This window comes from Poromitra crassiceps (assembly GCF_964638095.1).
Source record: "Poromitra crassiceps genome assembly, chromosome: 2".
In the NCBI taxonomy this organism is placed as follows: domain Eukaryota; kingdom Metazoa; phylum Chordata; class Actinopteri; order Beryciformes; family Melamphaidae; genus Poromitra; species Poromitra crassiceps.
In genome coordinates, this window is record NC_139624.1 from 31788877 (window position 1) to 31802656 (window position 13780).

The 13780-nt window shown below is 43.4% G+C and overlaps 1 protein-coding gene across 1 annotated transcript in view; it reads left to right on the top strand.

Moving 5' to 3' along the window:
- LOC310799306 (fibulin-1-like) overlaps window positions 1-13780 on the top strand; it is a gene marked incomplete at its 5' end in the record, with an annotated part of 44855 nt that overhangs the window by 14991 nt on the left and 16084 nt on the right. The window contains 9 exons of the mRNA XM_083661903.1: window positions 420-509; window positions 774-911; window positions 1956-2093; window positions 3918-4061; window positions 4371-4493; window positions 7776-7901; window positions 8714-8833; window positions 11224-11355; window positions 12510-12633. Coding sequence (XP_083518029.1) covers window positions 420-509; window positions 774-911; window positions 1956-2093; window positions 3918-4061; window positions 4371-4493; window positions 7776-7901; window positions 8714-8833; window positions 11224-11355; window positions 12510-12633 — 1135 coding nt within the window. The remainder of the gene's footprint in view (window positions 1-419; window positions 510-773; window positions 912-1955; window positions 2094-3917; window positions 4062-4370; window positions 4494-7775; window positions 7902-8713; window positions 8834-11223; window positions 11356-12509; window positions 12634-13780) is intronic.

A 13780-nucleotide genomic window follows, 5' to 3' on the forward strand; every position in this document is an offset into this window, starting at 1 on the left:
ACTCCAAAAAGTCTGAGCCTACGTATGAAGTTAACCTGTTTCATCTTTTGTTATTGGGGGGGAAGGGGCCTCGTTTTTCTATACTGCCTGTTTTTCTTTCCTAGTTCCAGCTCCAGTGACTGAAAAACAAACACCAACCAGTGTCGCTTCAAAGCCTGTGCACGGAACAGGAACCTGTAGAGGTTTGGCACCTTCATAGCTTTATAATGTATAATCTCCTTCACTCTAATAAGGGTTGTAAGAGGCTTAAGCACCGGCCTCCCCAGGAGAACAACCTGGTGGCTTTGACTTCCATCAGTCAATTACTGTACTCTATGTGAATGAATTAGAGCATACAACACTTTAATGTTGTGCCAAATGTTAGATCTGTTTGTCTCTATGTTGATTTGTCTGTGTGTCTTTGTCTTCATTCTTTTCAGAATCCAATTGTTCCCAGCTCTGTGTAGGTAATGCTATGTGTGCCTGCAATGATGGCTATCAACTGAAAGAGGATGGAGTGAATTGTGAGGGTAGGTATCCAAATCTGAAGAGTCCATAATGTATCTAACCTCTACAATGCAACCAACCACATTTTCAATTCAATAATTACCATGAAATTGAGACGTGATCACATGATCCATAGAAAAAATGTTATGAGCTTTTATAAAAGCTTGCTAGCCGAAAGGCATGATCATTTTGTTAAAACATTTGTCCAAATAAATAATAGCATAAAATAACACAAGTATGTACGTGGGATAGACGAGCTGAACTGAATCAGATGCTTCTCTCCTCAGATGTTAATGAGTGTCTGACTGTCAGTCACAACTGCATCCTCGGCCAGGTTTGTATCAACACAGAAGGCTCCTTCCGCTGCCAGAGGGAAGCTAGCTGTGGCACCGGCTATGAACTCACCGACTACAACATCTGCCAAGGTGACAAGTCTAGAGTATACATACAGCAACCCTGATGAAAAAGATCACAATCACATGACTTAGTGCTGTACTTTCCATATAACAAGAGTGTGCAATCTTTTCATGGATGGAAGCCACATTACAGACAGCTACTCCGGTGCAGTGCAAGTTCCCCGGCCTGCAAATCAAGCTGACGTTCACAGGATTATTTTATTTTATTTTATTTTATTTTATTTTATTTTATTTTATTTTATTTTATTTTATTTTATTTATTTTATTTATTTTATTTATTTTATTTATTTTATTTATTTATTTATTTATTTATTTATTTATTTATTTATTTATTTATTTATTTATTTATTTATTTATTTATTTTTTATTTTATTTTTTTATTTATTTATTTATTTATTTATTCAAATGGAGCAAATTCTGAACATTAGCATCCCCCATCCATACATCACTGGAAAAGTATTCAAAATTATATATATATATATGGATGAAGGAAAGGGAAGTGAACAAGATCAGATAAGAACAGAAGTTAAGAAATCGGGTGGGGAAAGAAACGAAGAAAGGATGGAAGAAGCAATTAGCTGTGGTTATAAGATGTGCTGCTGCACCAAAGAAGTTTGCTGGATCCAGAAGAGGGCGGTAATGCAACATTAAGGATGCCAACTGCCATAAAACACTAAAAAGAAGAAGAGAAGATGATATCACTGATGACATCAGGGCAATCACCTAATAAAAAAATCAGGCTCCGTCAGGTCACCCGCACGGGTGCTCTTTACTCCCCCTGAAAGTTTCAGCCCGATCGCACGGAAAACGGCACAGCCGTGGCCGGACGAAATTCTGTTCACTCACACGCACACGGACACTTCTCTTATTATAATATAAGAGAAGAAGATAGATAGATAGATAGATAGATAGATAGATAGATAGATAGATAGATAGATAGATAGATAGATAGATAGATAGATAGATAGATAGATAGATAGATGTAAAATATGTTTCCCTTGTTTTATAGAGGATATTTGTACCAAAAACCTTTTTCTCCCTGCCTCCTTCCAGATATTGACGAGTGTGTTTTGGGGACCCATAACTGTGGAAAGGACTTTGTCTGCACTAACACAGAAGGGTCATTCCGTTGCCACCCAAAGGAGAGGTGTGGAGACGGCTTCATTCAGGACGCAATAGGCAGCTGTATCGGTGAGTTTAGGTGTGGAGACGGCTTCATTCAGGACGCAATAGGCAGCTGTATCTATGAGTTTAGCTGTGGAGACGGCTTCATTCAGGACGTAATAGGCAGCTGTATCGGTGAGTTTAGGTGTGGAGACGGCTTCATTCAGGACACAGTAGGCAGCTGTATCTATGAGTTTAGGTGTGGAGACGGCTTCATTCAGGACACAGTAGGCAGCTGTATCTATGAGTTTAGGTGTGGAGACGGCTTCATTCAGGACACAGTAGGCAGCTGTATCTATGAGTTTAGGTGTGGAGACGGGTTCATTCAGGACGCAGTAGGCAGCTGTATCTATGAGTTTAGGTGTGGAGACGGCTTCATTCAGGACACAGTAGGCAGCTGTATCTATGAGTTTAGGTGTGGAGACGGCTTCATTCAGGACACAGTAGGCAGCTGTATCTATGAGTTTAGGTGTGGAGACGGGTTCATTCAGGACGCAGTAGGCAGCTGTATCTATGAGTTTAGGTGTGGAGACGGCTTCATTCAGGACACAGTAGGCAGCTGTATCTATGAGTTTAGGTGTGGAGACGGCTTCATTCAGGACACAGTAGGCAGCTGTATCTATGAGTTTAGCTGTGGAGACGGCTTCATTCAGGACGTAATAGGCAGCTGTATCGGTGAGTTTAGGTGTGGAGACGGCTTCATTCAGGACGCAGTAAGCAGCTGTATCTGTGAGTTTAGGTGTGGAGACGGCTTCATTCAGGACACAGTAGGCAGCTGTATCTATGAGTTTAGGTGTGGAGACGGCTTCATTCAGGACACAGTAGGCAGCTGTATCTATGAGTTTAGGTGTGGAGACGGGTTCATTCAGGACGCAGTAGGCAGCTGTATCTATGAGTTTAGGTGTGGAGACGGCTTCATTCAGGACACAGTAGGCAGCTGTATCTATGAGTTTAGGTGTGGAGACGGCTTCATTCAGGACGCAGTAGGCAGCTGTATCTATGAGTTTAGGTGTGGAGACGGCTTCATTCAGGACACAGTAGGCAGCTGTATCTGTGAGTTTAGGTGTGGAGACGGCTTCATTCAGGACACAGTAGGCAGCTGTATCTGTGAGTTTAGGTGTGGAGACGGGTTCATTCAGGAGTCAGGACACAGTAGGCAGCTGTATCTGTGAGTTTAGGTGTGGAGACGGCTTCATTCAGGACACAGTAGGTAGCTGTATCTGTGAGTTTAGGTGTGGAGACGGCTTCATTCAGGACACAGTAGGTAGCTGTATCTGTGAGTTTAGGTGTGGAGACGGCTTCATTCAGGACACAGTAGGCAGCTGTATCTGTGAGTTTAGCTGTGGAGACGGCTTCATTCAGGACACAGTAGGCAGCTGTATCTGTGAGTTTAGGTGTGGAGACGGCTTCATTCAGGACGCAGTAGGCAGCTGTATCTATGAGTTTAGGTGTGGAGACGGCTTCATTCAGGACGCAGTAGGCAGCTGTATCTATGAGTTTAGGTGTGGAGACGGCTTCATTCAGGACACAGTAGGCAGCTGTATCTATGAGTTTAGGTGTGGAGACGGCTTCATTCAGGACACAGTAGGCAGCTGTATCTATGAGTTTAGGTGTGGAGACGGCTTCATTCAGGATGCAGTAGGCAGCTGTATCTGTGAGTTTAGGTGTGGAGACGGCTTCATTCAGGACACAGTAGGCAGCTGTATCTGTGAGTTTAGGTGTCACACACATCCAAAAACATTCCAGCCTTAACATGATGCTTTTAGCCAGAGTCAATTCCCCTAATAGCAATAGAGCATGAATTCAGTCTTGTTGAGTGTTGTCATGCTCACCGTGTGTTTGTCTCATTAGATATTAATGAGTGTTTGGCCCAGACCAGTCCATGCCTGCCTGGCCAAACTTGTATCAACACAGTGGGCTCCTACACCTGTCGAAAAAACACCATCACCTGTGGACGAGGCTATCATCTCAAGCAGGACGGCACACGTTGCGATGGTAAGTAATGTCAAGATAAATTGATTTTCTTCTCTTTGATTGACACATATGATCCGGCTTCCCACCCGCAGACACGGCCAATTGTGCCTGTATGGATGCCCGACCAAGACGGAGGTAACACAGGGACTCGAACCTGTGACCCTCATGCTGGTAGGCAGGGAATTTCCCTTGTTTCAACTCATAAAAGAGAGGTAATTCTGGTTTCTGTGTGCTCTCTCTCTCTCTCTCTCTCTCTCTCTCTCTCTCTCTCTCTCTCTCTCTCTCTCTCTCTCTCTCTCTCTCTCTCCCACACTCTCTGTTTTCCTATAGATGTGGATGAGTGCCGTACAGGAAATGTGTGTGGCGACCACGGTTGCATCAACCTGGTGGGCTCATACCGCTGTGAGTGCAGGATTGGCTTCATCTTCAACAGCATTACCAAGCTGTGTGAAGGTACGCTACGCTGACACCACCACCCACTCCCCCAACCCGCTTATTTCAGAGAGGACATTTCCCCTAGGTCATAAGAATGTGCAATATTGGATTTTTTTGTTTGTGTTTGATCTATCTATATAAAATTGAGTATGTGGGCTGTTTCAAGTTCTGTGTTCGGCCACAGCTATGCCGTTTTACGTGCGATCGGGCTGTGTAAAGGGCACCCATTCGGGTGACCTGATTCAGCTGGATTTTTTGGTAACGCTTTAGAATACAGCCCGCAAATAAGCATGTAGTTAGAGTATAACAACGGGGTTTAGGGCTGTAGTTATAGTCTAACTACGGGGTTTAAGGAGTGAATTATAAGATCTGTACTTATAGTCTAACTACGGGGTTTAAGGAGTGTAGTTATAGTATAACAACGGGGTTTAAGGAGTGTAGTTATAGTCTAACAACAGGGTTTAAGGAGTGTAGTTAGAGTATAACAACGGGTTTAAGGAGTGTAGTTAGAGTATAACAACGGGGTTTAAGGAGTGTAGTTAGAGTATAACAACGGGGTTTAAGGAGTGAAAAAATACTTTAACTAGAGGGTAACAAGATCTGTACTTATAGTCTAACTACGGGGTCGCGGGCTGTATTATGAAGCAGGGGACAAATGTTTGTACTTATAGGCTAATTACGGGGTACCACACTGTACTTACAGGGTAAATACGGGGTTTAAGGAGTGTAGTTAGAGTATAACAACGGGGTTTAAGGAGTCTAGTTAGAGTATAACAACGGGGTTTAAGGAGTGTAGTTAGAGTATAACAACGGGGTTTAAGGAGTGTAGTTAGAGTATAACAACGGGGTTTAAGGAGTCTAGTTAGAGTATAACAACGGGGTTTAAGGAGTGTAGTTAGAGTATAACAACAGGGTTTAAGGAGTGTAGTTAGAGTATAACAACGGGGTTTAAGGAGTCTAGTTAGAGTATAACAACGGGGTTTAAGGAGTGTAGTTAGAGTATAACAACGGGGTTTAAGGAGTCTAGTTAGAGTATAACAACGGGGTTTAAGGAGTGAAAAAATACTTTAACTAGAGGGTAACAAGATCTGTACTTATAGTCTAACTACGGGGTCGCGGGCTGTATTATGAAGCAGGGGACAAATGTTTGTACTTATAGGCTAATTACGGGGTACCACACTGTACTTACAGGGTAACTACGGGGTTTAAGGAGTGTAGTTAGAGTATAACAACGGGGTTTAAGGAGTCTAGTTAGAGTATAACAACGGGGTTTAAGGAGTCTAGTTAGAGTATAACAACGGGGTAAACCCCGTAAGGAGTCTAGTTAGAGTATAACAACGGGGTTTAAGGAGTGTAGTTAGAGTATAACAACGGGGTTTACCCCGTTGTTATACTCTAACTAGACTCCTTAAACCCCGTTGTTATACTCTAACTAGACTCCTTAAACCCCGTTGTTATACTCTAACTACACTCCTTAAACCCCGTTGTTATACTCTAACTAGACTCCTTAAACCCCGTTGTTATACTCTAACTACACTCCTTAAACCCCGTTGTTATACTCTAACTACACTCCTTAAACCCCGTTGTTATACTCTAACTAGACTCCTTAAACCCCGTTGTTATACTCTAACTACACTCCTTAAACCCCGTTGTTATACTCTAACTACACTCCATAAACCCCGTTGTTATACTCTAACTACACTCCTTAAACCCCGTAGTTACCCTGTAAGTACAGTGTGGTACCCCGTAATTAGCCTATAAGTACAAACATTTGTCCCCTGCTTCATAATACAGCCCGCGACCCCGTAGTTAGACTATAAGTACAGATCTTGTTACCCTCTAGTTAAAGCATTTTTTCACTCCATAAACCCCGTTGTTATACTCTAACTACACTCCTTAAACCCCGTAGTTACCCTGTAAGTACAGTGTGGTACCCCGTAATTAGCCTATAAGTACAAACATTTGTCCCCTGCTTCATAATACAGCCCGCGACCCCGTAGTTAGACTATAAGTACAGATCTTGTTACCCTCTAGTTAAAGTATTTTTTCACTCCTTAAACCCCGTTGTTATACTCTAACTACACTCCTTAAACCCCGTTGTTATACTCTAACTACACTCCTTAAACCCGTTGTTATACTCTAACTACACTCCTTAAACCCTGTTGTTAGACTATAACTACACTCCTTAAACCCCGTTGTTATACCATAACTACACTCCTTAAACCCCGTTGTTATACTATAACTACACTCCTTAAACCCCGTAGTTAGACTATAAGTACAGATCTTATAATTCACTCCTTAAACCCCGTAGTTAGACTATAACTACAGCCCTAAACCCCGTTGTTATACTCTAACTACATGCTTATTTGCGGGCGGTATTCTAAAGCGTTACCGATTTTTTTTATTAGGGCAGATTAATTGCCCTACTTGCCTTAAGGCTGATTGCCCTAAGGCTGAGGCTATAGTTCCGTGATGATATCATCAGTGATGACGTCATCAGTGATGATGGAGCTGGATTTTCTTATTATGTGATTGACCTAATTGCCTAATGATGTCAGTCTGAGGTCATATACTGTATATAAGATGTCAGTCTGAGACCATATATAAGAAAAAATGAATAACACACACATGAACCATGTTCTTCCAATGGAACTCAAGTCACCAGGTCAAAGCCAGTACTGATTAAGCGAAAGCATACATTATCAAAAGAATCAGCTGACCAGAAACAAACGAAAGACAGCAAAGTGTACTAAGTTGGCTGACCACAGTCGGCCGAGCTAGGCATTGATGCAAAATAGTCTACAATTATACAGTCTCTTTGGCATAGACTGTATAATAGCTTTTTTTATGCAACATTTAGTTTCAAACAAATCTCTAAGATTCATCCTACTAAACAGGCATGGATGATGCTCTCCCTGAGACAATCCTGACAATAACCACCACAACCAGGGCAAATCTGACCTATTTCAAGCATTTAGTCAAGCATCGAGCATTTGGACATAATTAAAGCATCATTTTATCGGCCTGTCATGTCGGCAGAAATGTTTGGTTCAGGCTGATGCCGATATTTAATTTGAAAAGTTTTATCGGCCGATACTGATGATGTGCTCATATCAGCGTGCATCCCTACTACCTGGAACACAATACTACAAGCCAGACAGGGACGCATCTAATAAAGTTAAGCAGTGAAACACTCATACATAATCTGAGCACTCATTTTCTAGATAGACAGTATTGGGATCTCTCGCAAATTCTCAAAATGTATAATGCCTTTGCTGTATCATCTGCTGTGTGCTGCAGATATCAATGAGTGCAGGCATTACCCAGGACGACTCTGCGCCCACAAGTGTGACAACACACAGGGGTCCTACCAGTGCAGCTGCTCCACGGGCTTCAAACTGGCCCAGGATGGCAGGAACTGTGAAGGTAAACTCAAATCTGGTGTCACTCAGTCCTTATGATTCTCATTTGTGCAGAATTCCATATAATTATGGATTAGAACCCAGAATGGGCTGTAGTTCCTTCTGGATCCCTACATTTGGTCAGTTCGGATCCGCATAACAGTGGCTACATCTGAATGCCATGGCCATGACTGGAAACACACATTTCATATAATATTTAATGAAAACATAAAGAAAGTTGTGCTCAAAGACTGGAAACAACCATCAACAAGTTGACTACTGCATTATTTGATTGACACAATAATAACACCTGGTTCCTCTATATTTTTGTAATGTTGAGTGATGAACTTTAGGTGTGTGTGTGTGTGTGTGTGTGTGTGTGTGTGTGTGTGTGTGTGTGTGTGTGTGTGTGTGTGTGTGTGTGTGTGTGCGTGCGTGCGTGCGTGCGTGCGTGCGTGCGTGCGTGCGTGCGTGCGTGCGCGCGCGCGCGCGCGCGCGCGTGCGTGTGTGTGAGTGTGTGTTGTGTGTGTGAGTGTGTAGTGAGAGAAGGAAAACAATGCACTTTGTGAAGCAGCAGCTTGTATTGATGCCAGCAGGATTTTTTGAGTTGTTACATAACAGATAGAAGTGTCTTGTATTGCAAAGGTCGAGCTTTGAAGCACTATAGTTGCTCACTAGGCCAGGCAGGCACACATACTCTAGCTTTTCTCTTTCTCCCATCTTTCCTGTCTGTCTATTATTGCATGCTGTCTAAAACAAATGCCAAAAATTAATCTCTGAACAAAATGGAGTTGTAAACAGACACACTGTATCTAACCTTCACCTGCTTGTTGACAGATGTGAATGAGTGTGAGGCCAAACCCTGCAGCCAGGAGTGTGCCAACGTCTACGGCTCCTACCAGTGCTACTGCCGCAGCGGCTACCAACTGAGTGACATGGATGGTATTACATGTGAAGGTACTGTATGTTGAATCTGTCTCTACACTGTATGTAGGCTACATAATATATGTTAGACTGGCAGCTTACGAGGGCCAAAAGAGGCTAGAGGCTCAGTGTCTTGCTTAATGACACTTTGGCTGGACAGGAAGCACATTGGCTGGTGCGTCGAACTTGTAACTTTTCAGTTACATGACAGTCACACTCCTCTGCCACTCATAAAAATAGAGGCCCAATTTAGAGCCAGCTCAGAAACTGCAGCAGACACTTTCTTAAGTAAAGTTGATTGCATTAGTGTGAAACATGCGCGTAGCCACGGGTGCGCTAGGGTGTGCAAATGCCACCCAGACAGGCCACTGGCGCACCCAAAAAAATGGGGTAAAAAAAGTGTTTTGTTTTGTCTGCAAAACACATGTCAACGCTGTCATGCACTGTGTCCAACTGTCCGCCTGCAAGTAAATCCATAGAGAAAATAAGTAGCAAAGAGCGTTCCCATCTGCAACGAAAATCACTTCCTTGTTTGCCTGAGACGCATGTGTACCCATGCGTCTCAGGCAAACAAGGAAGTGATTTTCGTTGCAGAGAGGTAACCCTCTTGGAACCACTCTTGCTGGTTCCTCTCGCTATGGATTTACTTTGAAAATGACAGTTTCGCGTACTTTGGATTATTATTTGATGATCGCATGGTGAGTACACAAGTCACAACATGTATGTGATTGTTTCTAGCGCTGTTGTGTGTGCTTTTGGGGGAATGAACGGCGGTAGCATATTAGAGACTGCCACACTACTGTACTATCTAACTAGCGTTAACAGTACTAGCAGCCCCCATGTATCACTGTGAAACGCACTTTCTAATGCACGCCACGCACAGTGAAGATGTTGGCGGCGTGTCCCTTCGCATTTAACGTTAGCCAGGAGACTTTTCAGTCATGCATCTGCATGCGTCTCAGATTTCTAATAATATACGGGTCCACACGAACATGCCAAACAAATTTGCGTTCTTTCCCGACTAGAACACTCATTGGAAAAAGTAGGTGAGACTTTTTGAGATACTAAACAAAGTGGTTTTACATGTTGCCAAAAAATACAATTTAATTGACTGCTTCTACCTGCTAATAATGAGTGCGAAAAGGAGCAAACAACACACAAATATTCCTCTAAATCTGGTTTGAAAAGACCCAAAAAAAATTTGGCGGCCGCCTCGCGGCCGCCACCAAATGGTCCGCCCCCTGGCACACCCTGGCTTTCTGTGGCACACCCAATGAGCCGAGTCTGGCTACGCTACTGGTGTGAAACTGATAATTAAAATTATATATATATACCGTAAATTCCGGACTATAAGCCGCACCGGTGTATAAGCCGCACCTGCAAAGTTGACTATTTTTTTCTTATATAAGCCGCACCGGACTATAAGCTGCGGGTGTTTTAATGGTATTTTTTTTATTTATTTTTTATTGTGTTTTAATGTTTAATTACCATATGTAAGGGTTCATGCACAGAGGGGATTGTCGGGAAAGAGATGGCTGTTTGAGGAAGCTCCCATTTATTAGCATTTCAACAAAACAACATAACACAACACCACCTGTGTTGTTTTTTACAGTGCACACAGTGTCATACAGTGTCATACAGTGTGGTGAAAAGAGGGCAAGAGAGGAAATTAAAACAGAAGTGGATTTATAGTTAGAAAGAGTGCTAAAAAAGAGAGATTTTTTTTTTTTTTTTTTTTTTTTTTTGGAAAAAATCCATAGATAAGCCGCACCGTTATATAAGCCGCAGGGGCCAAAAAAGGCCAAGAAACGGGAAAAAAGGTGCGGCTTATAGTCCGGAATTTACGGTATATATATATATATATATATATATATATACAGTATACTGTGTATATATATTTATTTTTATATTATTTATATTATATATATATATAGGTTTTCAGATTCCCTCCCATTTTTCTCCCCAATTGTACTTGGCCAATTCCTCCGGTCGCTGCCCCACCCCCTCTGCCGATCTGTGGAGAGCTGTAAACACACACATGCTTCCTCCGACACATGTGCAGTTGCCAGCCACTTCTTTTCACCTGACAGCAGGGAGCTTCACCGGATAATTTAAACTTTTAATCGACTACCGACTTCCATGGGTTTGCTGCCATCTTTTCCAGCTGTGTTGACAAACTTCATGATGCCAAGTGGGAGATATCAGACAAAAGTTCACCCATGACCTACCGTACTTGTAATTACCACTAAGCTGATGTGAATGGTTTTTCCCCATCGGCTGCTTGAATTTACGGCAAATCTGACATGACACAAAGGCGGCGTGGGCCAGGGAGTGTCATTCCTGTTATCTGCATTTGAAGCAGGCATGTCTTACTGATAGGCTACTGAGCAGCCATTGACCTGGGACTTCTTCTCTGCTCTCAGATATTGATGAGTGCGCCCTGCCTACTGGAGGTCATGTGTGTTCCTACCGCTGCTCCAACGCCCCGGGCAGTTTCTACTGCACCTGCCCCCCCACCGGCTACACACTGGCCCCCAACGGACGCACATGCCAAGGTCAGGAAACAAACCTTACCTCCTGTAGTTTTCAGCCATTTATACTTATTACTTTGACACTGTATACAGGTATGTGAAAGGTTTGTGTATGTCAGGCTGGAGTTGACAAGATGTAGATCCACTTTGGACATGTTGGCAACACTATTAAGGGACATTAAACAATCTATGGCAGTATTGTATTACAGATGATTTGTCTGATGATAACGATATTAAGAGACAGCGTTGTAAACTTTATGCAGAGGCAAACATGTTGATTCGCAAATTTCATATGTGTACTTCAGATGTCAAAGCCTCACTGTTCAGAGCGTACTGTACGCCGCTGTATACTGCTCACCTGTGGAGCAGCTACAGGAGAAGCAGCTTGCAAAGACTAAACGTGGCCTATAATGATGCACTACGACTATTGTTGCGTGTCCCTAGATGGCACAGTGCCAGCCAGCTGTTTGTCAGTGTAGGTATACCTACATTTAAAGCACTTTTAAGAAACCTCATGTACAGATTTATGTGTCGTTTAGATGACTCGATGAACAGTGTTATTTTGGCCTTAATTAATCCTGTCAAAAGTAACACCAGGTTCAACTCAACCATGTGGCAACATTGGCGAAAGAGCCTCTATGTATGACTGTAATCTTGATATCAAGGTCTGTTTTTATATTTTCTCTATGTTTTGTATTGTATTGTATAGTGTTATGTTCTCCTATGGACCTTCCTAAGTGTCTGGAATAAAGTTGAATTGAAATTGAAATATGGCATTTATCAACCTCTGATGTGACCAGTAGGAATTGCAACAACATAAGTACAGCAGAATATAACTTTTCTTCTCCTACACAAGTCTCTGGGAGTCCTTTGAAAATATTAGAAAAGTAATCGTTGAGCGATTGGTATATTGATCAAAAACCCTGACAACCCCCTGCAGATTTTAAATGAAGATCGGTCAGAAGTGATCGTTTTCCCCCAGACGCTTTACCATACATTTTCTAAATGTGTCAGGGAAGACACCTTTTATGCTTCGGTCCAGAACTGCTGCAGTGTCAGTGTGTGTCCAGATAGATGTGTGTCATCAGCAGGCACACAATAAGACACTTGTAAGCTGAATTTGTTGGCCAGCTAATATGATTGGAAATGCTTAACCGTTGCTCTTCCTGTGTGTTCAGACATTGACGAGTGCGTGGCGGGGAGCCACACCTGCTCTGTCTCTGAGAGCTGCTTCAACGTGCAGGGAGGATTCCGTTGCCTGTCCTTGCAATGCCCGGCAAACTTCCGCCAAGCAGCAGAGGGGTGAGAGCTGACGAGTGCCTACTTGGTTATGACTAGCTGTTGACATGAATGGACTGATGACCCTTGGCTGTGCATGACACAATGTACCCTCTTTATAGTCTAGACCAGGGATACTCAACTTGCTTTGCCCGGAGCCACGTTTGCAAAATGATAGGAGGCCAGGGGCCAGTTAATAAACAAATATTAATATACATTTTTCTGTAGCGGATTGTAGGTTTTTGGGGTGTCAGCCGGAGTTTAGTCTGACAATGTTGTGCACGCTGGATAGTTAGTTAGGTTAAGTTAGTTAGGTTAAGTAGCCTATAAGTGCCTCGGTAGCGAGCAGACGGCGGTATTTGACAATTTAGCTGGTGCTCAGTCAAACTTTATTTCACGTTAGTTTTTATTGTGAATTAGATTCTAATTCACAATGAAAACTAACGTGAAATTATTAGAAAATGGTCGGGGGGCCACTCTGCACCCTGTCGCGGGCCGCATCTGGCCCCCGGGCCGCAAGTTGAGTATCACTGCTCTAGACTCTTTGTCAATCTCAGGTCATCTTTCATGTTTCATATGCATGCTTTCTCTTTCTTGACAATTTCTTTTCTCCGTTGGATGGACATGAAGTTGTTTGCCCACCGTTCTTCATATAAGCTTTTTAGTTACAGTGGTCACACACCTCTCTCACTCCCTACCTCCATCTCTCACTGCCTCTCTTTCTTTTCTTTTGTCTCTCTCTGCATGCAACCGTTTCTGCCCCACACCCAGTGAACCCATCCTTGCGTTTTTCCCCCTTCCAGCCGTTGCGAGCGCGTAACTTGCGAGTTCGCGCGGGACCCTGCGTCGTGTTTCTCGCTGCCATTGAGAATCTCTTTCTACAACATCACCTTCCCGACCAACGCCCCCGTCCCCGCCGACGTTTTCCGGATGGGCCCCTCCAACTCTGTGCCGGGGGACGACATGCTGCTCGACATCGTCTCCGGAGACGAGGAGGGGTACTTCAACGCGCAGAAGCAGGCCCACGGTGGAGTGATCTCACTGCGCCGCACCCTGTCCCAGCCCCGGGACTTTTTTCTGACTGTGGAGATGAGGCTCATTCGCTACGGGATGGTGCACCTCTACATGGCCAAGATCGCTGTGTTTGTCACACATGACCAGCCCATCCGCC